Source organism: Folsomia candida, unplaced genomic scaffold, assembly GCF_002217175.1.
Source record: "Folsomia candida strain VU population unplaced genomic scaffold, ASM221717v1 Fcan01_Sc009, whole genome shotgun sequence".
Lineage (NCBI taxonomy): Eukaryota > Metazoa > Arthropoda > Collembola > Entomobryomorpha > Isotomidae > Folsomia > Folsomia candida.
Genome location: NW_019091201.1, coordinates 2,260,788 through 2,282,695, shown reverse-complemented (window position 1 = coordinate 2,282,695; position 21,908 = coordinate 2,260,788). Strand labels below are relative to the sequence as shown.

General features: G+C 38.6%; 5 protein-coding genes across 7 annotated transcripts; 3 read left to right on the top strand and 2 right to left on the bottom strand.

Moving 5' to 3' along the window:
* Positions 1 to 46: 46 nt before the first annotated feature.
* Positions 47 to 5,191, bottom strand: LOC110854227 (claspin). The gene is made up of 7 exons (XM_022102638.2): positions 4,980 to 5,191; positions 3,062 to 4,858; positions 2,371 to 2,986; positions 1,302 to 2,289; positions 748 to 1,211; positions 456 to 632; positions 47 to 393 (listed from the first exon to the last, which is right to left on the bottom strand). Exons 2-7 carry the CDS (start codon positions 4,831 to 4,833, stop codon positions 274 to 276), a joined length of 4,137 nt encoding a protein of 1,378 aa, XP_021958330.1. The 5' UTR covers positions 4,834 to 4,858; positions 4,980 to 5,191; the 3' UTR covers positions 47 to 273.
* A 303-nt stretch (positions 5,192 to 5,494) lies between these two features.
* On the top strand, positions 5,495 to 7,006 carry LOC118436614. The gene is made up of 2 exons (XM_035855063.1): positions 5,495 to 5,825; positions 5,906 to 7,006. The coding sequence occupies exons 1-2, from the start codon at positions 5,574 to 5,576 to the stop codon at positions 6,125 to 6,127; spliced, it is 474 nt and encodes a 157-aa protein (XP_035710956.1). The 5' UTR covers positions 5,495 to 5,573; the 3' UTR covers positions 6,128 to 7,006.
* Positions 7,007 to 7,763: 757 nt separating this feature from the next.
* Positions 7,764 to 10,805, top strand: LOC118436565 (transmembrane protease serine 9-like). Its single transcript, XM_035854954.1, has 12 exons — positions 7,764 to 7,839; positions 7,916 to 8,011; positions 8,103 to 8,430; positions 8,511 to 8,865; positions 8,936 to 9,071; positions 9,146 to 9,307; positions 9,397 to 9,550; positions 9,623 to 9,637; positions 9,762 to 9,947; positions 10,027 to 10,358; positions 10,419 to 10,523; positions 10,582 to 10,805. Exons 1-12 carry the CDS (start codon positions 7,764 to 7,766, stop codon positions 10,674 to 10,676), a joined length of 2,040 nt encoding a protein of 679 aa, XP_035710847.1. The 3' UTR covers positions 10,677 to 10,805.
* Positions 10,806 to 10,855: 50 nt separating this feature from the next.
* LOC118436507 lies at positions 10,856 to 13,191 on the bottom strand. Of its 2 annotated transcripts, XM_035854735.1 has the most exons (3): positions 13,087 to 13,191; positions 12,065 to 13,005; positions 10,856 to 11,998 (listed from the first exon to the last, which is right to left on the bottom strand). In XM_035854735.1, the coding sequence occupies exon 3, from the start codon at positions 11,728 to 11,730 to the stop codon at positions 10,885 to 10,887; it is 846 nt and encodes a 281-aa protein (XP_035710628.1). In that variant the 5' UTR covers positions 11,731 to 11,998; positions 12,065 to 13,005; positions 13,087 to 13,191; the 3' UTR covers positions 10,856 to 10,884. The 2 variants fall into 2 exon arrangements, with proteins under 2 accessions (XP_035710628.1, XP_035710627.1); XM_035854734.1 differs by having other exon boundaries at positions 10,856 to 13,005.
* Positions 13,192 to 15,690: 2,499 nt separating this feature from the next.
* Positions 15,691 to 20,763, top strand: LOC110853736 (NADP-dependent malic enzyme). Of its 2 annotated transcripts, XR_004835540.1 has the most exons (13): positions 15,691 to 16,041; positions 16,168 to 16,312; positions 16,408 to 16,566; positions 17,210 to 17,312; positions 17,381 to 17,459; positions 17,523 to 17,832; positions 17,908 to 18,090; positions 18,259 to 18,348; positions 18,421 to 18,867; positions 18,930 to 18,973; positions 19,044 to 19,123; positions 19,260 to 19,730; positions 19,810 to 19,825. XR_004835540.1 is itself a non-coding variant. In XM_022102052.2 (12 exons), the coding sequence occupies exons 1-12, from the start codon at positions 16,007 to 16,009 to the stop codon at positions 19,941 to 19,943; spliced, it is 1,809 nt and encodes a 602-aa protein (XP_021957744.1). In that variant the 5' UTR covers positions 15,692 to 16,006; the 3' UTR covers positions 19,944 to 20,763. The 2 variants fall into 2 exon arrangements, 1 of the variants encoding a protein (XP_021957744.1); XM_022102052.2 differs by lacking the exon at positions 19,260 to 19,730 and having other exon boundaries at positions 15,692 to 16,041; positions 19,810 to 20,763.
* Positions 20,764 to 21,908: the final 1,145 nt, after the last annotated feature.

Sequence of the window (21,908 nt, the reverse complement as noted above, 5' to 3'; positions counted from 1 at the left end):
CTCAAGTCAAGCGATTGTGATTTCTCAGATTTCTGAGTAACTCAAGTAAACTGCGATTTTATGCGGCTTTATTTTTCGTTCTGAACACGATTTACAAAATGCACAACTCTGGCGAATTATGTACATATAGTATACAACTGAGATAGAAAGTATTGCTTATACAACCAATAATCATTAAATTTTAAAATTAAATATTACAACAATAAATAAATCAAAAATAAATTGCACATATACTTATTACAAATTTGGATTTATTTACATATACTTAGATGATTAAAACCACTTAAAAATGCTTGCATCTTTACTAGAATCGTCCATGTTGCTGAAAGATCGATCCATCTTGACAAATTTCTTAGGTTGCGTTCCCTGACTGTGTGCTGGACGCTTGGCAGCCTGCAACAAATGTTTGATTATTTGAAAATTCATAAATACGGACAATGGAAAAGCACAATCACCTTATTGTTCTGTTTTGAAGCCTGATCCGGAGGGGTTATAACGGAAAAGACGAAATTTCTAGAGTTATTTTTGACATTACTTGTTACATCGTTAGCTTTAGGAACATTTAATTTCGTAATTTCAGCGAGACGTGTCAACGATGGAGAACCTCGGGACAAGAAGGAGCCTCGTTTCATCTAATAATAATTCATAGCAAATTAGTAATATATGTACAAGCTCCATTATTTCTTGACATACTTGTTTATGTAGTTGTTGAAATGAAAGTGATAAAATTATAGAAATTATTCTTACCTTGGAGCACGGATCATCTGGTGAAGCAAACAGGGGCTGCGACTTTGACGACAATTTTACCGAGTCTTCTTCATCTTTAGATATGTCATTGTTAGGGAGTTTTGATGCAGAGAGAAAACTATTCGGGTTTCCAGTAATTTTCGATTTAATCAAGGCAGAAAAAGATGAATCTTGCTGAACGCTGTTACTTGACTCGTTCATCATCATGAAACTTGATGAAGAATTTTCTACAAAACTTTCAATTTTCTTTTTTGTAGTGCGGCCCAATTTTAAGAATTTGCTGTTTTCAAACATGCTTCTCTGAGATTCTTCTTCTGTGGCTTCTAGCATCTGAGAGTTTTCATTTATCCATTTTCGACGTTCTATTTCTGCAATTCTTTGCTTCGCGTCTTCTTCTGTTTCCTCCTCTCCAACGCCATCACCATCGAAATCTCCCATCATGGCGTGGTCATCGCCCCAAGCGTCTAAAAAATAAATTAATTCAGCTTTATGACAATTCATAAAATGTCGAGTCATGAATTGATGGTTGATTAGGGTTATTAACGCTTGCATACCATCGACATCAGTCCATCTGAATTTTCTCTCTCGTTGCTTTCCATCTTCCAAATCCCCCTTCTCTAAAAATTCGTACTGTAAATCTCGAATCTCCATGTCATCCTTGTCCAGCAAGTGTTTCAAATGAGCTCTCTCAATTTCAGTCCGTACTGCATCTTCATCCAACTCCTCTTCGTCTCCATCTTCTTGTTCGTAAAAATTCAACCCTTGCTCGTCCTCGTCCCCCGAACCATCGTCACTCCCAGACAGTTCAGCCTCATGCTCGACAAACTTTTTCCTTAATAGTCCATTTGCACCAAAGAGACCTTTGGGCTTTGCTTTTTGCTGTTCTTTTTGACGAATTAGTTGTCTTTCAAATTCTGCTTCCTCGTCGTCGTCCTCATCATCATAGTTAGGTATTTCGTCAGGTACGTCGTTAGTCTCGTTTTCGTCATGTGACGACATAGCAGAGGTTTCGATTTCGTTCTTATCGTCGTTTTCTTCTTCATCGTCTGAAAAGTGGAGGCGTTTTGGTTTGATTTTTTTGGGTTGTTGTACAATGTCGTCGTTATCTGAGGCATTGTCTATATCTTCTTCAAATATGCTATTATGATTTCGTTTGGGTGTTTCATCACTTTTCTTCTCAGTGGCAGATTTAGATTTATTTAAATCAATCTCTCCTTCTTCGGTATCATCTACAATTGGGGCTGAAATGATAGAAGTATCATTATTGATATTAGAAGCTCCTGTCCCAGGTGTGGTTGCATATGAGGTAAGGGACATGTTCCCCAATTCTTCGTCATCGTCCTCATCAAATCCAAAGCAATCTTGAGCTTGACTCTCGAACGGGGTGAGTGGTACTTCTTGACTAGGAAATTTGCCCGAGCAGAGATTGGACAAGTCGAGATCTTTGGCATCAATTTCATGGCCCGTCTTTGACAAAAGTTGGGCAATTTGATCCACGGGTTGAGATTGTGAGACCAAGTCGGACACTACTGTTTTCGGAATCTGTGAAATAAACTAAATTATAGCTAACTGCACAAAACATGTGTAATCGAAAAAATAGTATACATACGTAACTGTACTCACTTGCGATTTAAAATCAGTTGTATCTTCACTATTTTCTACTTTTGAGCTCTGTGACTGAGAATTTTCAGCATCTTCCAATTCCCCATCACCTTCATCTTCCCCATCAATATCATCGTCGTCGTCGTCACTGGAGGACATCTGGTCACCATCTTCATCCTCGGCTTCATCATCAACGTACAACAACCTCTTTCGTTTCTTCTTTGTTCCAGACACAACTTCTACATCTTCTTCTTCTTCCTCCTCCTCTTCCTCGTCAAACTCTTCGTCATCTTCTTCATCCTCTTCAGAAGACACACCACCTTCGCCCTCTTCGTCATCAAGGATGATCTCATCATCGGGAAGATCATCCTTGAACTCCAACTCGTCATTGTACATGGAGTGCAGCTTAATTCTCTCTTCATACTCTTTCGCCTTTTTGGCACGAATGCTGTCTTTGAGAGCTTTCTTGAGACGAAACATTTTCTCACCAGGCACTTGTTCACGAGGGGAGGATCCAGTAGTTCGGGTTATTTTGGTAATAATGTCGAGGTCGTCGTCCGCAGGTGTAGAAACATAGTCAATATCGTCTACAACGGAGTGAAGCATTCCTTGAGAATCCTTCTCAATTTTATTGACACTGAAATAAATCGAAATACTTAATTTGCATTCAAATAATTAGTAAAAAATTTAATTATTTCAATAAATAACTCACTGAAGCTTATAATGTTGTGGTTTGGAATCTTCCACATTTGCAGACGCACCAGCACATGCATGTTTGGCAAAACGACTTATCAAAGTATCCATCGCTTTTGCATTCTTGTTCGGTTTGTTCTTATCCATGTCATCCCTGAGATCAATTATCTCGTTTGGGTTGACCCTGAATCCCTTTCGAACTCCGCCAATGACTGGTTTCATTTGTGCAATCTTGTCATAACCGGGCATCCTCATTATCATTTCTTTTATTGTTAGCTTCTTCGGTTTGGGTTTGTTCTCGGAAAGGAATGCGTTTAAGGCAGCCTCGTCCTGGACAAATGTGGACGTGGGATCTTCTAAAGTGGTGGTGATATTAGGGGTTGGATCGTCTTCTTGGTTCTTGATTGGTGAAGAGGGGATGACAACAGTTTGGTTTTCCGGTTCGACAATGACGAGAGGCTCGTCAAAGGTTGAAGGATTATCATTATCTTTAGTCTTCTTATCCGTATTAATAGCGTCATCCTGCGCAAATGTTATTACTGGTTCTTCTACTAATTGTTTAACTTCATCCGTGATGATATCATCATTGTCAATTTTGGATGGAATTTGTTTTGCACCATTATCAACGTCGTCTTTCTCTTCTGTGACAATAGCTGCACTGCCCAAATCTACCCCCTCTTCTTCCTGGTGATAATCTTCCGACAGGATTACTTGTTTCTCCTCATCGTTCACTTCCATCTCCATCTCGACGCTATCCCCCAATGGAGACATTGGCAGTGTCTCCAGTACTACTACAGGTTCAACCTTCTCCAGCATATCTGCCAACTCCTTGTTCCTTCTGATTTCCTCGTCGTCTTTCTCGACCTCTGCCAGAATGGGGAGAACATCTTCCTCCATACTTATCCCATTCCGAGCCCCACACCCTAAATTTTCCCCAGATTGAACTAAACTCTCCAAAAGTGGGGCTCTCGCTCGGTTCCTCCTTTTCAAAAACTCGTCCAGCGTCAACTGCTTGGGTTTGTGATAGGGAAGTTCAATTCTGGATTCTCGAACCATTTTCTGCGTCTTGGACGCCAACTCTTTCATCATAGTTTCTCTCGCCTTCTCACTAGCTTTTCGCTTAGGAAGTGGTTCTTTCCTCTTCTTCTTGGCTTTACCAGTCTTTTTGTTATTCTGGTCATTCTCGTTGTCGTCATTTTCACGGTGGTGGTCAGAGTCTGAGGAATTTCCTCCATGATAGCTATGCAAACTACGTACTTCTTCTTCAGAATCGTCCCCATAAATGTCAGGGTCAAGCGTTTTGAGAGAAAATGCAGACCGTTCTTGCGACTGAATTGGAGACGATGGAGTTGGTGACGACACTTGCCTTCTACTTTTAGATGAAGATATTCTGCCATACGTCGTGGGAGGAATATCGAGAAGCTGTTCGTCATCAGCAGAATCATCAACATTTGACGGTGGGGATGGAGACCATGGACTTGGGGACCGAGACTTTTCTGGAGATTTGTGCCGAGAATTTGAGTCTTCATCATCGCTGGTGATAAACCTTGTCTTCTTCTTTGAACGGAAAGATAGATTCATGTCGTCGTCATCGTCATCACTCTTTTCTTCTGCAATGACCATGTTTTCGTTGTCACTCTCGTCAGTCCTCAGGCCTTGGTTATCTTCTCCTGCTGGTGGTAGTGGACTTGGGCTTTTCGTAAGCCTAATATCCTCCACCTCAACTTCCGGTTCCGGTGCATCTTGAAAATTGGAAATACTTTCCATTTCGCTCAGTATTGACAGCTCCATTTTAATTCAATGTGAAATTATCAGTCTGTAAATGCAATTCATCAATTAATATTATTATTCATTTAGAGAAACAAGCATACATAAACATAAATCGAAACTGTGTTTATGCAAAATGAATATGAATGACATATGAATGAATATCAAACCTGCAGTTTTCATGAACGAGTAGATTAACTCTAGGATTCCGTCGGATGACAAATTGTCATAGACAATTAGCTGCAATGTTGGAGCAACCTCCGCCACCGTTACTCTTACACATTTTAAACGAAATTAGTGAAAATTTAAAATATCTGTGAAACAAAACTAAAAACATGAAAACAAGACCAGATTGAGGTGAAGAACCGCTTTTTTTTTTGGATCCCGGCATCGCACTCCAGCAGCAAATGTGTCTCACCTTTGTTTTCATGAGAGTTGCTTCCTGTCGCATTTTTTGGGTACAAATTAATTGCATGCGACACTATTATTACCATAAATTAAATGTATAATTCGATTTTATAATTTAATAGGGCAAGCGAATTGAAGGCAACATTTTACATCGCGCTTTGGTTTTGAAAAATCTTGATTTATGATTTTTACGGGACCCAGGATACCAAAAATCAAGATGTTGTGCTGAGAAAATACGTCAAAAATAATCAACGCAAGCAATCGTGCGTGTCTACGTGTGGGTAAAGCGGTTATTTTTTGACGACAGTGTTTCAAAGGAAATCAAGTTACATAATATTAATTCTTCAGAAACAATAATGAACCCATACCCAAGGGCAGGATTGGCTCTTGTGATCTTGCTGCTTTGGATCATCATCTATCGAAATGTTCGAACAAAGTCATCTCCCGAGGAGTCGCAAACTGTGTCTGAAGGTCAGGATGAGCAGCTTGAAGAGAAATCTGAACTTCCTACTCAAGGAAATCTAATATCTCTAGAAAATCCCACTGAAGAGAACTATTATCACAATTTTCTTCGGGTACAGTTGTCCAATTCAGAAAAAAGCTATCAGGTTTGTATTTAGTATGTTATACATTCATATCGGGTTACCTGCGTATGCATGTATTTTGACGACTACTTAATTTGCTGTAGGAGTATCGTCGTCGTCGAAGAGAATTTGTAGGATCTGATCTCACAAAAGTGAACCCGTGGTCACATGAAAAGGTCATGTTTTTCTGGGACTACTTTCTGCCACAGTTTTCCTGTCCGTACACGGTCCAGAGGATTGGAACCCTGGGCGATGGGGGTAAATGGGTTTGCGGAATGGAACTCTTTGACACCGTGAAACCAATTGATGCACTTTTTTGCAAATAATAATTTTCAGTGATGAAGTGATAAATCATATAAAAATACCTTTCGTTCCTTCACTAATTTAGGGAAATTCAGAAGAACTTTTCTCAAACCAAGATCGTCCTTGCATCATTTATTCCTTTGGCGTGGGCAAAGAATCAAGTTTCGAAGCAGAATTTTTGAACAGGACAAACTGTGAGATTTGGGCGTATGACGCGTCTGTGAATAGGATGGGAGGTCATGTGATCACTCCCCACCCACGGGTTCACTTTAATAAAGTGTTCATACAACCCAGAGGAAATGCTACGTTGGGTTCTCTCATGAAACAGGTTGCGTTTACTTACATAACTACCTATTTCATTTTCACAGCGATAAGTAACACTAAATGCAACTAAAAGAGCGACTTCTTTAACCAATTAAAACGATAAGTCTACCTGTTTCAGAAATAGTTATTAAAATGAGTCAGAATGTGGGCAAATTTTCTCTATACCACATGTGCAAAGTCACTATTTATTGAAAGATAATAATTCAAATCTAGCAAGTTTATTATATACAAATTACGTTTTCGTTTACACAAAATGCCTGGAATTATTTTTTTTTCTGTTAGTTGGGCCCACGGTGAAGAAAAGTTACTAAATATTAACCGATATTGTAACATTTTGTAATGCTTCTTGTTTTAATATTTTAAGCGCGTCCTTCACCTAAGTTTGTTTTTTAAAATGTATTTATTTAATTATTTTTAGTGAAGTGTGAACTTAAATGTATAAAATCATAATATCAATTCTTAAACGTTGTGAACTTTCCTATAGGTATGGATACGTGGCATACTAAATTAATCCCGACTGGGTGGATTAGTTACACTGTATTTCATGGAATTTGATCAATGTTTAATTTTTCAGAATTTTAAGGAATGTTACATATGTTGAAATAGTAATGCTAATAAATAATAAACCTGACATTATTAGCATACGTTAGCAACCAGTAACCTAACACCACGTAAATAGGTTGCTTAATGACAATATTTCAAAACGCTCTAATTCCATGAGTTTTCATCCGATTAAGTCGAACAAAGGCTTAAAATGTGCGTATTATCCAGGAGAATAGTAAAAATGGCAAGCCCCCGGTCGGAAACATTTCCTTGGTGCCAAGAAATAGATTTGAAAATTTAGGCATCGGACTTTCTACCTGAAGGAATTAGAATTTTGGAAAAATAAGAAAAATGTCTCTGTAAAACAGAATTCTCTAGTTTTTTTGTTTCAACATGTTTTCGATGCAATGAACGGTTCGGGCGAAATCTCAGTGGGAGTTTTTCAAAGTTGCAGCTGAATGCATACTTAGGCTTCGCCGTAACCATGGTGATCTTTTAACATGATCACTTTATGGTTACTTTTCCTTCACCTAAGAAAAATAAGTACTTTATTTTTTAAATTGTTAATTGTCGTAGTGATCATTTCGTTCAGCCAATCAAAAAATCGGATTTGAAGGAGTACGTGACGATGACGTGAAGCATAAACACCACTTAAGAATAAAGCACACTGATGACACAATTCCAGCCTATTTTAAGTAGTCATAGCGCTGTCGCTCCTCATAAGTAGACTTTAAACGCGCATATATTTATGTAAATATGAATTCAATTTATGCCTATCACATTTAAGTCGCAATGATTCTTCTATCAACTCCCATCTTCATAATTGTTCTCACATTTGCACTTGTTGGGCTGTCCACTGCATGCTTAAGTATGCTCAAATTAATTTCCAATGAATTAACCTGCATGCAAAATGATCTAAAATTTATTGTATGAATTTTATATAGAATACGTCCCAGATTTTAAAGATGACGACTATTTAGAACTAGCCTGGGAACTAGGTTCAAAAAAGGACTGGAATCGTAAAATTCTAACGGAATGCTGTCAGTTAAAAATAAAATCTCCATTAAATATTTCAACGATAATTAAGTATGTAAAAAGCCTAAAATATTTACTCCATTTAAATAATTGAAGCTTGCGGAATATCAAATGAGGCAAATCATGCAAACACTTGGGATGCCTTAATCCGTGTCGTCGAAAAGAACAAGAAAGAACGCTACTGTGGAGGGACGTTGATAAATTCATTTTTTGTCCTCACTTCTCACTCCTGCCTGATTCATGGAAATCTTAATCCGAAGGATTTTTTACAGAAGGATGGGTCATTTACGCCGTCCGACGTCACGGTGTGGTTGAATGTTAAGTCGAACCCTTTCGACGTCACGGATTACGGGCAGAATAAACCTCGTGCCGTCCAACAAGTCGTCACCAATGCAAAGTACATTGTCAACAAAGTTATGGAACGGTGCGGCATAAAATAATTTAGTAACTTTTGGCAGATTTGTATTATTTTTGGTGGTTGTATTACTGATTTGCATGCAATAGATCTGTAACTGATAACGTGGCTCTGTTGAAACTAAAGAATGAAATAGATTTCCGAGACCCACAAAGTCCTAAACCAATTTGCATCTTCCCCCTGCTAAAACCGGATCTGGATAAGTTCCATTTGAAAGTTAACGTGACGGGGTGGGTCAACAGTTTGCAAGGTCACTGCAACGATTCACGTGCCTCCAAATTCTTATTAGGGATTGAAAATGAACACTACAAAGATTCAACTCTGAAATGTTTTGAGAAGAGCGGATTGATAGATTTGAAGGATTTACAAATTTGCAAAAAAGAGTCGAAGGGAAACGTAAAAGATGATCAGTTTTGTACGAGCAATTTGCAAATTAACGGAATGGTGAGTATTTTTAAATTGTCGTATGAAAGATATTGAATAATTTTATCAGCAATATTTTTTTGGAGGCTAGACAAGTGACGGATGGCCTTTAATTGTCAAGGCCCAATCTGGAGAAATAATGCAACTAGGAATTTCATCGTGGGTTGATGCCGAATTTCAGACCGGAAACGAGGCATCCGCCCATCGTTTCTTTACTGATATTTCATGTAGTACACATTTAATGAAATAAATTTATGGGTTTTTGCTTAGAATTGTAAGAGTATTAACGTCTGACTTGTAGACATCGCCCCCTTCACTAATTATTACTCCGACAAAGTGGGTGCAACCTGGTGTCAAGAACCGAAGCATGCACAAATTAGTCGATCTCAACTATCGGACAAAAACAGTCTGCCTTGGGAAGGCTTTACAAGTTCTCAACGGATACTGCGAAATGATTCCTGTGGTAATTGAGATAAATACATAAATAAATATGAACCGTAACTTTTCTATTCATTTTGAATTATTAAGTTGTGTTTTTAAATTTATTTCCAGTGTGCGGAGAAAAAATGTTATCTCCTGGACGAATTGCTGGAGGCAGTGATGCCAAGCCTCATGAGTTCAAGTGGCAAGTTTTACTTCGGATGAGAATATCTAGCCATGGAGGTTCGTCCACTGCACTTTGTGGAGGCAGCTTAATTAATGACAAGTAAAATAGTTACATACATTTATTTTCTGTGCTTTTGTGATTATGTGTACATAACTTTCACATCTTTTATAGAATGATCCTCACCGCGTAAGTTACCACAAAAATAGCAATACGACCCCGATGTACAATTGAACTCTGAATCTATTCACACAGAGTTATCCATACGGATAACCTAAACCGCTGATAACTTCTTATTGCGCTAATTTTTCAGGGCGCACTGTGTCGTCCTAGACTCACTTATGTTTGCAAATAACCCACTGCCTGGTATTAAACCGGAAGACATTAAAGCCTATCTTGGCGCTCATACGAAAAACGGTCACGATACGGATGGGAGATTGGTGAAAGTAAAGGCAGTATATTTTCACCCGTGGTACATCCCAGCAGCGAAAGAACGTCCGTAAGAGAAAAATCCTCATACATAATTATTTCCATTTTGGGATATAGTAAAGTTTCCGACATTTTTTTATTTGTGCCAGACGAATTTTTGACTGGGACGTCGCCTTACTTGAACTCGAAGACAAAGTGGTTTTCGACAAAGAGAAAGAAATGCCCATTTGTCTCCCGACATCTGAAGAAATTCCTGACCTTAATCCGGTCGGAGAGCAGGGCTGGGTTACCGGGTGGGGTTTGACTAATCCGACGGATGGTGGTTCTACTGCTACGATTCTTCAAAAAATAAAATTGCCGATTCAACCGTTGGAATATTGCAGCAGAATTATTTCTGTAGAAGGTGGAAAACCGAGGGATCGGGTTCTCTGTGCAGGAACTTTAACACAATGGCGTGATTCGGCAGGAGGAGATTCCGGAGGTGGGTCTGTTTTGCATATTTAAATGTATATATGCACAGAATAAAATTTTTAATTTGCAGGACCAATGTCCATTTTACGAAATAATACATTTCTACAAGTTGGACTCGTGTCATACGGTCACAATTCTAAGAATCAGACTGCCGGATTTTATACAGATCTTAGAAGTATGATAATTAACAGTAGGATAACAATTAACATTTCTTAAACAACATTTATTTGCAGAAGTGATGTCATTCATTGATTTTTTCTCGGCAAACGCTGCAGCTGAATGGTGTCCTTCTAAAATTGGTCAATCAGTCGAAACTGCAGAAAAATAAGGGTTCACGATTATGCATGCGAATTATAATCCACTGACAGAACTTAATATTCATTCAGAAATTTTGTCAAACTCAGAATGCATCTATTATTTGAAACGTAGAACGAAATAAAAGCACAACTAAAAATAATTTCATACTTATAATATCCTTTTTTTGCTAATTTTAATGAAACACTCAATTCATACATTCAGAAAAAACCGTACTAATTTTACAACGGTCGGTTTTGGAAGAAGGTGGAGAGGACCATTCCAAAGAAATATTTGTAGGCGCACAACGCCAACTGAAAAGCAGTCATATACTTTAAAATATTATAGCGATATCGTTCACGCCGCGTGTCCTTGATGATAACGTTGGTGAAGGCACCCCTCACGGCGAGCAATTCGCTCATGTGGAATACACGGTCCATATCCTCATCGCTCAGAAAGTCCAGGTTTCGATATTGCGAAATGGGATCACCCATTACAAACTTGACATATTTCTGGAGTAGGACCACGTTGACGATCCCGGCAAATGTCATGGCAGGGTCCGACATTCGGGACGACAAGGTTGCAGCAACAGAAACGGAAAGATAGCAGCCAAACACGTTCCAAACCAGGGTCATGATGTTGATCCACTGATGTGTCCTCTGAGTGAGGTCGAACGGCTCAATGACCACGGCATCGAACCCTTCGAGCATGGCATAGTCTAAGGCTGCAATGTATCTGGATTGGCTGTCCTGGTCTGGGGGGGACTGGGAGGAGAGGATGCACCACGTCATGCCTTCAACTCCAGGAACAGGATGCGTCTCCACTTTCTGGACGGTCACAAAATCCTCCAAAGTCTGCTGGCTGACCGACGGCTTCACGTCCGAGTCGTGATATCGGAGTTCAATTATCGGCCTGGTCGCCTCATGAGCACTTTCTCCGCATATTTCCATGCTTGGAAATTCAGATTGGGTGACATTCTGGCACGATTTGGGTTGGACAGCTGAACGATTGTCATGTGTGCCACGGTCAGTGCCTTGAGCAGTTGGAATGTAGTAGGCAGTCACAGGGTCGGAAAATAATATCGACATGGTTCGAAAAGTTGAGGGAGAGAGAATAAAATTGGATTGTCAAAAGTCTGTAATAAGTCTTTGGAATCAATAATATCCTGAAACTTTGTTTCAAATCCATGGAAGTTTCGAAGGTGTATGTTTTAGTCTAGCTCCAGGAAATACGAGTATTTTTCAATTCTTCATCACCTGGTTGACATCTTTCTCTTAAAGATTACCACGCTTCGACTTTATAAAATGCCGTCCCCCGACGAATCCCAAGAAGGAAAGGTGATTGTCCTTCGACGACCTGTTAATTCGCCAAAACCAACAATACATAAATCGGTTAGTGCTCACTTTCCCGATTGGGACAAACCTCTCAAAAGATGGGAACCCTTGGACACATCTACAACAAATCGTACCCCGGACGCCAAAGACATTTCTGACACTAGCAAGTTCCCCGCCAAAGGGGACCACACCCATTCGGTGACACAACATCCTGAACCAATCCCCATCGAAGAATTGTTAGCACCAAGTAAAGAACAACAATGGCAGCCTTCTCAAAAAATTTACCGGCCTCCTCCTAAAATTGACCGACCCCCACCACCAAAACCACCACCAAAACCACAACCGGCATCGGTTAGACGATTTTCGGAAGGGATCGAATTGTAAGTGCATCAGCGCGTCGAAAGAATTTTTATTAAACATAATGCATATTAAATATTTTAAGAGGTGAATTTTTCGTAAATTGCAAAATAATCAAGCCCACGCCTTGAATTTACGTGATTCTAAAACATTTCTGGACAAAAGGCTAAATACATTCGAATAATCCAAAAAATTAATTCAAGTACATATGTAAATACTACATAATCAGTCGCATAATCTTCGTAAAATGGGCCTGGTCATAAAACTAGTTACACAAAATGTAGCAAGTTGCAAATGTCCTTGTCAAATGCTGACTATTAGTGAGGGATAGATTTAATAGATTTAGCATTGTCAATACAACAAGGTGTTAGGTATTATATAATTAATCGAGCATTTATTTAGCCCTACCTTGAGCAATTTGAAGCAACGTCAATCAAGGATTGTCTGTCATTCTCTCGTGATGTGTAAATTATTTAGCAGTGTTTACTTACTCTTACATACTTGTTTCTTGACCATTTACGTAGGTGGCTAGAGAGGTTTATTTTTAAATACCTACTCATTTAATGATGGGACAAAGTAATGTGCGATTTGCAATTTATTACATTGTGTACAATGATGAGGATCTCTCAACAAGGAATAAAGACGGATATTTAATTCCTCTCTGTAGTTTTCCTTTATACAGATAAAACAAAAAAGTGAGATTTTCCAATCAACTTGTTTACTGAAATTCCAGTATTTTAAGTAATTGTTTACCTTCATCCCAGTGGATGAAATCTTAAATGTAGTTCATTTATTCCTTTTTGATTGAGAATCTCAAAACTTGAGACGTTGAGACAATATTGATTTCTTACAAATCTGGGTTGCTTATTGGGTGTGACTGAAACATATCTGAAAATCGAAACCAGGCTAATTTTGTCTGATTTGCGAAGAAGGAAGTCACATTAAATTACAGTACAGACTGCTCTAAAATTTTTGGTAGGTGCAGAAAAGCAATAAATAAAATGATAGCAAAACCGGATTTGTTTTTAATAAAATGAGTTCAGATCAGTCAGATCATGCTGATGACATCATACAAACAAATTGTGCAGGTGTTGAGGGTCATCATTCCATCCATCCAAACGTTAATAAATGTTAATCATTATTGATCCTCACATTGAGGGATTTATCCTCATTGAATGAACTGAGCCCCACTAATTATGCTCGTTAAGCCTAAACAAGGGGCGTTTTACTAATTTGTATGTACATGTTAAACGGACGACGGCGAAAGGTTCACATCACAGAAAATATTTTGAATATCAAACTTTGTAAAAGATAAGTAACATGTATGTAAATATTACAAGCTTGCCGTGGTTTAGTACTTTTTCTATGAATCTGACCGATGTCGTTGACAGGCAAATGATTTATAGTCATGGCTTGTTTATCCTTCATTTCATCACAAATGAGAATTAATGCATCATTCATAGTGTATTTTTTAGATAGTGGTTGGTTATTAGACTGGTTGTCGTGTGACAGGAAACTGAGCCGAGTGGTAGCTTTTGGAATCATTACAATTTGTTGTTTTAAACACAATAAGCACCAACTTAATGACTTTCCATTGTGTCAGGAAATTGGAAAACGGATCATCACATCGCATCTTCCTCCGGGAATTTGGTCGAGCAATAACTAGGTCGATGAAATGAAATTCGAGCGGAAATTGTTCCCTGAAGAATTTATTTCATCATTTCATCTCTCTCACATAGCGTAATAAAAAACAACTCGTGGCACATGACCTTGGTTTGATGCTCTATGTATTTGCCATTAGAATCCTAGTGACTAGAAACTAGAATAGAATAGAATAGGTCGGCTCGACTGAGAAACACAGATATTGAGGAAATCCATCCTTTTCTTCTTTCCTTTACGCATCAATCGATCAGGAGATAACAGGCAACACGATGGAATTGTGCTTAGCACATTTCTCTACAGGAATCAGCATCAGTAAGCCAAATGTTTAGTACGTACTACTCTTTTGGCTTTTATGTTTCCTCGCTGTCTTGAATGGATGGATATTAGCATTTCAAACGTGTGGATGTATTTTCGGATGGTTTGGCGATAAGAGAAGTTTCTGAGGTTTGAAAAAGTCACAGAGTTCGCCAGTTTCCATACGTTATTTCCATATTTCATGTACAGTAAGAAGAAGGATGGGTTTATTAACACATTTCATATTCACTTGACGTCAGATATCGCTCTTGAACTTGACTTTTTCACAAGGTGATGATAATACAAGATATCTACCAAGTTAGAGTTGGAGCTTCTAGTAGGATGATGCATAAAACATAAAACTATAACTGCTCAGAGTGCTCAGACAGTAGTACATACATAAATATGGCATGTTTTCTACTCCATGTGGCATGATCAATACAATTCCAGTAGTATAGCCTTGGTTTTCCATGGTTTGTGGTAGTGGTGCCATTACATCACGGCTGGGTAATAACCCAGTTTTTATTAAGTTGTTGAACAAAATAATTAAATACGACGAGTCAGACAAGATAAGTAAGTAACCTTCCTTTGCTGACCAATTCACCCTTTTTTCATCCTTCGGACACGAACATTACACGACACAGCTTTACATACTGCACATCGGATCGATGGATGGATGGATTCTTGGTGCAAATTCGAATTCATGAGCATCACGCTATTTGTATAATGTTATTTATGCATCGTGCAATTCATGCTACTCCCGAATGTCTCGTGCAATATGCATTTTGATGAACGTTCCAAGATTGCTTGCCGTCTGACTCACTCACTCATGAGCTTGTCATTTGCGATAAATGAAAATAGAAAATGTAATTTAACACGAAGGACGTATGAAAGCATGCATTTGGTAAATTGCTTCACCAAATTCTGGAGGAATCAGCAGTACGACTTCTTTAACGCTTTTGTATTTGTCCCCATTCAATAAGGTTTTCCGAGGCAAGGAAACAATACAAAAGGCTGAATGAAAACCTTGAAGGGATCGAGTTATTCGTCGTCTTTGAGCACAAAAAAGAAATGTTTTAGTCATTCACTTCACGGCAAATCGGATCCTTACACTTTGAGGGAAGTAAATTTCATGCTGTTGTAACAGCCATTATTACAGTATTATCATCCCATCGACTTATGTACATGACGGTATGCCTTCGTCACTGTATGCGCTTGTGGTTTGGTTTTAAATGATGAATTTGACTTTATTCAAGTTATAACCACGTTTTGGTTTTAACGTTGTGATGGACAAGTTGGCAAAGTGAGTTTTTCTGTTCCCTGTCCATCCATATGAACTATGTATGAAGGCAGAAATGCACGCTATACCATCCACTTTCATCAAATACTTAAACCCTTTACACCCGAGCCAAGAACTCAGACGAGCACCAACTTCTGTAGGAATCGCACACGCGAAAAGTTTTTGCACAAACTCAGATCGTTCTCCACTGTCGACTGTGTCACCGAAATTTTACAAGGTTTCGCTTCATTCCATTTTATATAATACGTATTCACTGGATTCTGCAGCAGTGCGGTTATCTGCAGGTTAAGTGCGGTTTCTTATCTGGCATATTTCTTTTTACGGAAAAAAAAGTGTCATTAAAAAGCTTCCTTGCGCAATACGGAGCAGGATAAAGAAGGAGTAATTCAATTCACTCAAAGTTGTATAATAACTGATATGCCAGCCGGTTTAAACGGAGCAGAAATGGCAGTGTGAGTAGTCCAATACGGTTTTCTCCAGTCATTTTTTCGCACACATTGCGAAATTGAGATTTCGCCTTAAACAGAACAAAAAATATAATAAAGAGACAGAATTTATTTACTGTTTTGTATAAGCAGTAATCAAAACGGGAAGGAAGGTGCGTATAAAATGGACCCAAGACGAGATCGAATTGGCCAACGGCCCCATGAAGACGGTGGCGACGGCGTTTGCCACAACATGATGCGTGGCATTGACTACATGCGAGACCCAAAGTTGAACAAGGTGCGAATTCCATTGATTTTTTGTACGGATTTATTGGAAATCTGCCCCTTAGGGCTTTATTATTAGTTATTTATTATTCTACCCATGACTTTCAGGGAATGGCTTTTACTCTGGAGGAGCGACAAGCTCTCGGAATTCATGGCCTGTTACCACCACGGTTCAAGACGCAAGAAGAACAAGTTCGTCTGTGCAAGGATAACGTCGCAAGATACACGGAGGATTTGAATAAGCACATTTATCTCGTGGGACTTCAGGTAAAAAAATTATGAGAACGAGATGATTACATGTTATTTGGATTTCTGCATAGAATTTATTTAAATTCGAATGCATATTCTTGCACGAATTTAACCAACATTTGAAGCAATCGAGTTTGCAAAATTGCGATAGAGAACGTATCTACTTATTATTATTGCATGCTTTGATGAGCGAATTTTGCGTGGCGTGATCATTTCGTGTGGTAACGATGGCATGATGTTATTATTGTTAACACGTTGCAACATTCTCAGAATTGTGTGTTCAACTCGGCTCAACTCATGCAGGAAGAGATGCAGAATGCAGATCAAGAGAACTCTGCACTTTGTTCCACTACTGTCAATTTATAACTTCGTTTCATTCAATGTTTCACGCAAAGTCCAATTTTTGTCAAGTTGTGTTGTTTATTTCTGCTACGCAAAATTGTAACAACGTGACGAAACAAGGGATGAACTTGAGTTTAGAGGTTAAAATAATAATGGAAACTGTAGTTCAGTAGGTTAGAAATTTACTTATTTAATTGAACGTTAAATAATAGTGTAACAGCGGGATTGACAGCCTTCAATTTCTACTTGGTTGTTATTTCAAGTAATGTGCTATCATGTTTCCCTATTCTTATTTTATGTATGCTAAATGTGCTTTTAGGATCGAAATGAACGCTTGTTTTATCGACTTCTTGCCGAAAACGTGGAGGAAATGATGCCCCTCGTGTACACGCCCACGGTCGGCTTAGCTTGTCAAAAATTCGGTCAGTTCTCTATTTTAATTTAAATTTAAACCATATTTTTAAAACTTGTTTATCAAATAATTAATTAGGTCTTATCTTCCGTCGACCGAGAGGTCTCTTTATCACGATACATGACAAAGGACATGTTTACGACATTATGAAAAACTGGTAACCAACTTTCTACAAAACTTTTCATCATCATAAATTCATCAACTTACGAAAATAATTTAGGCCTGAAAATGACGTCCGCGCAATCGTGGTCACTGACGGCGAACGAATTTTAGGACTTGGCGACCTGGGCGCGTACGGGATGGGAATTCCGGTCGGAAAATTGAGTTTGTACACCGCCCTGGCTGGAATTAAACCAAGTCAATGTCTCCCAATTATGTTGGACGTGGGCACAAATACTCAATCCCTGCTCGATGACCCCTATTACATTGGATTGAACCATAAACGGGTCACGGGTCAGGAATATGACGACTTTATTGACGAGTTTATGCAAGCCGTGGTGCGAAGATATGGGCAAAATACACTCATTCAGGTACATAATCATAACATGATATTTATGTTGATTGATTTTTAAAAAGGGTCAATCTCGTCTTGTTTTTTTTATTAGTTTGAAGATTTCGCCAATCACAACGCCTTCCGGCTTCTTGAAAAGTATAGAAACAAATATTGTACATTCAATGACGACATTCAAGGCACGGCGAGTGTAGCGCTGGCAGGTGTGCTGGCCTCGCTACGAGTGACCAAGAAGAAATTGATTGAACACAAGTTTCTATTCCTCGGGGCAGGGGAGGTAAGTAATAATCGCTACTTTGCAGATAATAATGTACACGTTTTTTGTTTGGATTTCGTGATTAATCCACTAGTAGATGCACACAGAGAGAGAGACTACTGTGTCATTAGGATGATTACATATGAGTTATAAAATTCAGTCGAGATTTAATCCCATTGTTTTCTACAGGCTGCTTGTGGTATTGCGGAGCTGATATGTCATAAGATGATGAAGGAAGGTGCTTCACATGAAGCGGCGGCGGCTCGGATTTTCATGGTGGTGCGTGATTTACTTCCTTTATAATTATTCAAAATTCTGAAAATAAATTCTGAAAATTTCTAATTTCTTCAGAATTCCAAAGGTTTACTTTCCAAAGCATCTCCTGAAGTCTTGGCGAAGGAGAAGGAACTCTTCGCCAAGGATCTGCCCCACATTAAGGATCTTGCCGAAATTGTCCGAACGGTTCAACCCACCACGTTAATCGGTGCTGCGGCTCAGAGGGGAGCATTTACGACAGAAATTTTAAAACTGATGGGAGACTATAACGAACGACCGGTCATTTTTGCCCTGAGCAATCCCACCTCAAAGGCTGAGTGTACGGCGGAGGAAGCGTACGACGCCACGGAGGGCAGAGCAGTATTCGCGAGTGGAAGTCCATTCCCAACTTATGAGAAAAATGGGCTCCGATTTGAACCTGGTCAGGGGAATAATGCCTACATTTTCCCAGGAGTCGCATTAGCCACCATTACGGCTGGAATTCATCACATTAGCGAAGAAGTTTTCATCATTGCGGCACAGGTTCGATTTGTTGCACGATTTGGAATTTTGAACTGGGAATTTATAACATTTTGAAATATTAGAAACTCGCTGAAACCGTTTCCGAATCGGATCTTAAAGTTGGGAGGTAATAAAATTACACATTGCAAATTATTCAAATTAGTACATATTCTAACGAGTTATTTTAAATTCTTCAGACTGTATCCACCGCTTCAAGACATTCAAAACGTTTCCATCCAGATCGCAACTGCCATCGTGGAAGATGCGTACGCAAACGGTAAGTTTTTTTCTGGCAAGTTCTGCTCATGGGATAACTACTTATCGCATACAAATTATTGGGATTATCATGTCTTGATAACTAAATATCTATATTCTAAATAATAACTTTCGCTTGCACTAACAACTCTTCTCAGGCGAGGCGACGACGTATCCAGAACCTGCGAATAAGAAAGATTTCATCCGCGCGCAGATTTATAGCTTTACCTACAACCGAGCGGTCCCACCTTTTTATCCGTTCCCCAAAACTACTTAAACTATTTATTAATTCGTCAAAAGTGACCATTTTATGTAGAGAGACGAACAATATAACTTATTATTTTATACATTTTTGCTTTTATAAATTTTAATTACGTGCTACATTTCCTCTAAAAAATTACTAACCTCAGTCGCAGGCTTGAAATTTGCTATTGGCCTTGATTTTACAAATTTTGTAAATATTTATATTTTATGTGCGTGCATTTGCATTTGCATTTATTTTCCTTTAACTAACAACTTTCCTTATCATAAATCTTGCTCCAATTAAAAAATAAATAAATACCTCTGCCGACTTCTTCTTCTGCGGCTGCTGACGCTGTGCTCGTATCAATGCTTTTGAGCTGGTCGAGGTAATTTACATATGTATGTCCAGTTAAGGTCAAATACAGGTTTAATTAAGTGGGATTAATTGCTCCATAAAATTTTCAGGGTACGCGTTCACCTATCCCGAGCCCAAGGATAAAATGACATTCATAAAGGAAGAAATTTATGACTATCATAACCGACCGTCACTCCCAGTTCAGTGGAAATTTCCGGATTCTGTTACCGAAAGTCGGCACTGATTAAAAAAACGAATGAAGACATCATGAACTCGAATTGCATTCTTATCAAATTATAGTAATCAATTCTTTGTTTAATTTCCAATCGATATCTACTACATTACATTCTGACTGTGTACATTTACCTGACACCTGTGGTTGTGTAATTGAAACGTGTATTTTCTCGTATCGAATTGACATTTTATTCTGCACTGTGTATTTAATAATTAGTAATTATTAATTACCACTTATCATAAATAATAATGATATCTCTGATTCCCGGTTTATTTTTAACTTTCCAAGACCAATTTATTAATTTTAATATTTACGTGTTTGGATCAAGGATTTAGCATCATTATCTATTTTTTCACCAGTTTTGTTCCTCCTCCTCCACTTTGGTGGTCATCTACCGTACAAAAAAACACCCAAAATGAAACTTGGATGTATGGAACATAGGTCCATCCTATCCATGGAGGCATATTGCATGTTGTACAGATATTTGTTGTTGTTATTAAAGGACAAACCGGCAACAAGGTTATCTTGCTCTATATACTTGTACACATATCTAATTTCCAAATTGTTAACCTTATCTGATATAATTTTTTGCGTGAAATCAAGATAAGTTTTGTTTATCTGCAGTTTATGTATGTATTTACTTCCATGTTGATCCAGAGAACAGACTTGTTAAAACTGGTGCTTGACGGATGCTGTCGATTCTGCAGATGTTGTCGGACGTATTACACATGGGTCCACCTGCTCCAAGTAACTTGTGGTCATCCATGCCCAGTAGGAAATAGAATTATAATTTTAGTTTTTCAATAGAGTATGATAACTTTTCCAAAAATTTATGAAAATTGAATCTGGCATCGAAAAAGATGAGTATGTATAACTCTCCCCAATAACAATGCATACCATTATCCATCCCATCATTTCTACCGTGGTTATTGGAATCATTTATCACATGGTCATCCTGTATGTACGTCTGTCTGTATGTGTGCACTTGTCATAACCAAACAAACCCTCCATTTATCTGGCTGCCTGCCCTACATGTTCACATTTCCAATAAATTCATCGCCCTTATTCCGATGCTATTTTCACCACCACGACCACCACTTAATGCAAATGAATACACGTTGCGGTGCGGCCGACGAGGAGAGGATGATGATAATGATGTCTATGTAACAATAAGTTTCTCTGAACACAAGGACCGAGTTCTTAGTGGTGAACAATGGATGATGACGAAGGGGTCTGGTTTTGTCATTTCATTTTCTCCCTGATTGAACTCAGAGGAGAGCCGGCATGATGACAGAGAAGGAACGAGGTGGGTGAAAGCGAAAATGGGAACGAAAGCCTCCCTATTTAGCCAGCAATTGTCCTTTCGAACCTTTCGTGGTGTGTGTGCAGAGCTATGAATGAAGAAAATGAGTGAATAGCGTAATTAATTCGTTTGCAATTATTCATCAAGCCCAACAAATTTAGCAGGCTGCCTGCCTTTTTCTGCCAGGTTTGCAAAGATTCAAGCTCGGATACCCATGTAGGCCATGGCGAGAAGAACGTCATAATTCACCTTAAAATTGCACAGCCCGCAGTGGTGGAAAAATACTTTTATGTGGAACGGAAGTGCGAGAATACATAGGTCATAAATTCGGTTTCTTCTTCTCTTTCTGGGTAGCATGTGACATAAAGATTTTCCACAATTTTTAGGCCATTGTGCTCTGAAATGATGTAGTGGTACCGTTTTACCTACTATTTGAATGGCATGGCTGGATTATAATTTTGTTTTTGGTGACAGAAGTAATAACGTAAAGAGACATTCATATTTTTTATGTCAGTCCTTCTTTTACTACTTACGTAATTAGCCGAAATTGCAAAAATGTGGATTTTTTTATGGCAGCAGCAGCAGGAGAAAGTAGTATCCTTAATTATTTAAACATCGACAAGCCCAGTGAACTCCAAGACTTGGAACATGTATATATTTCAATACTTTTG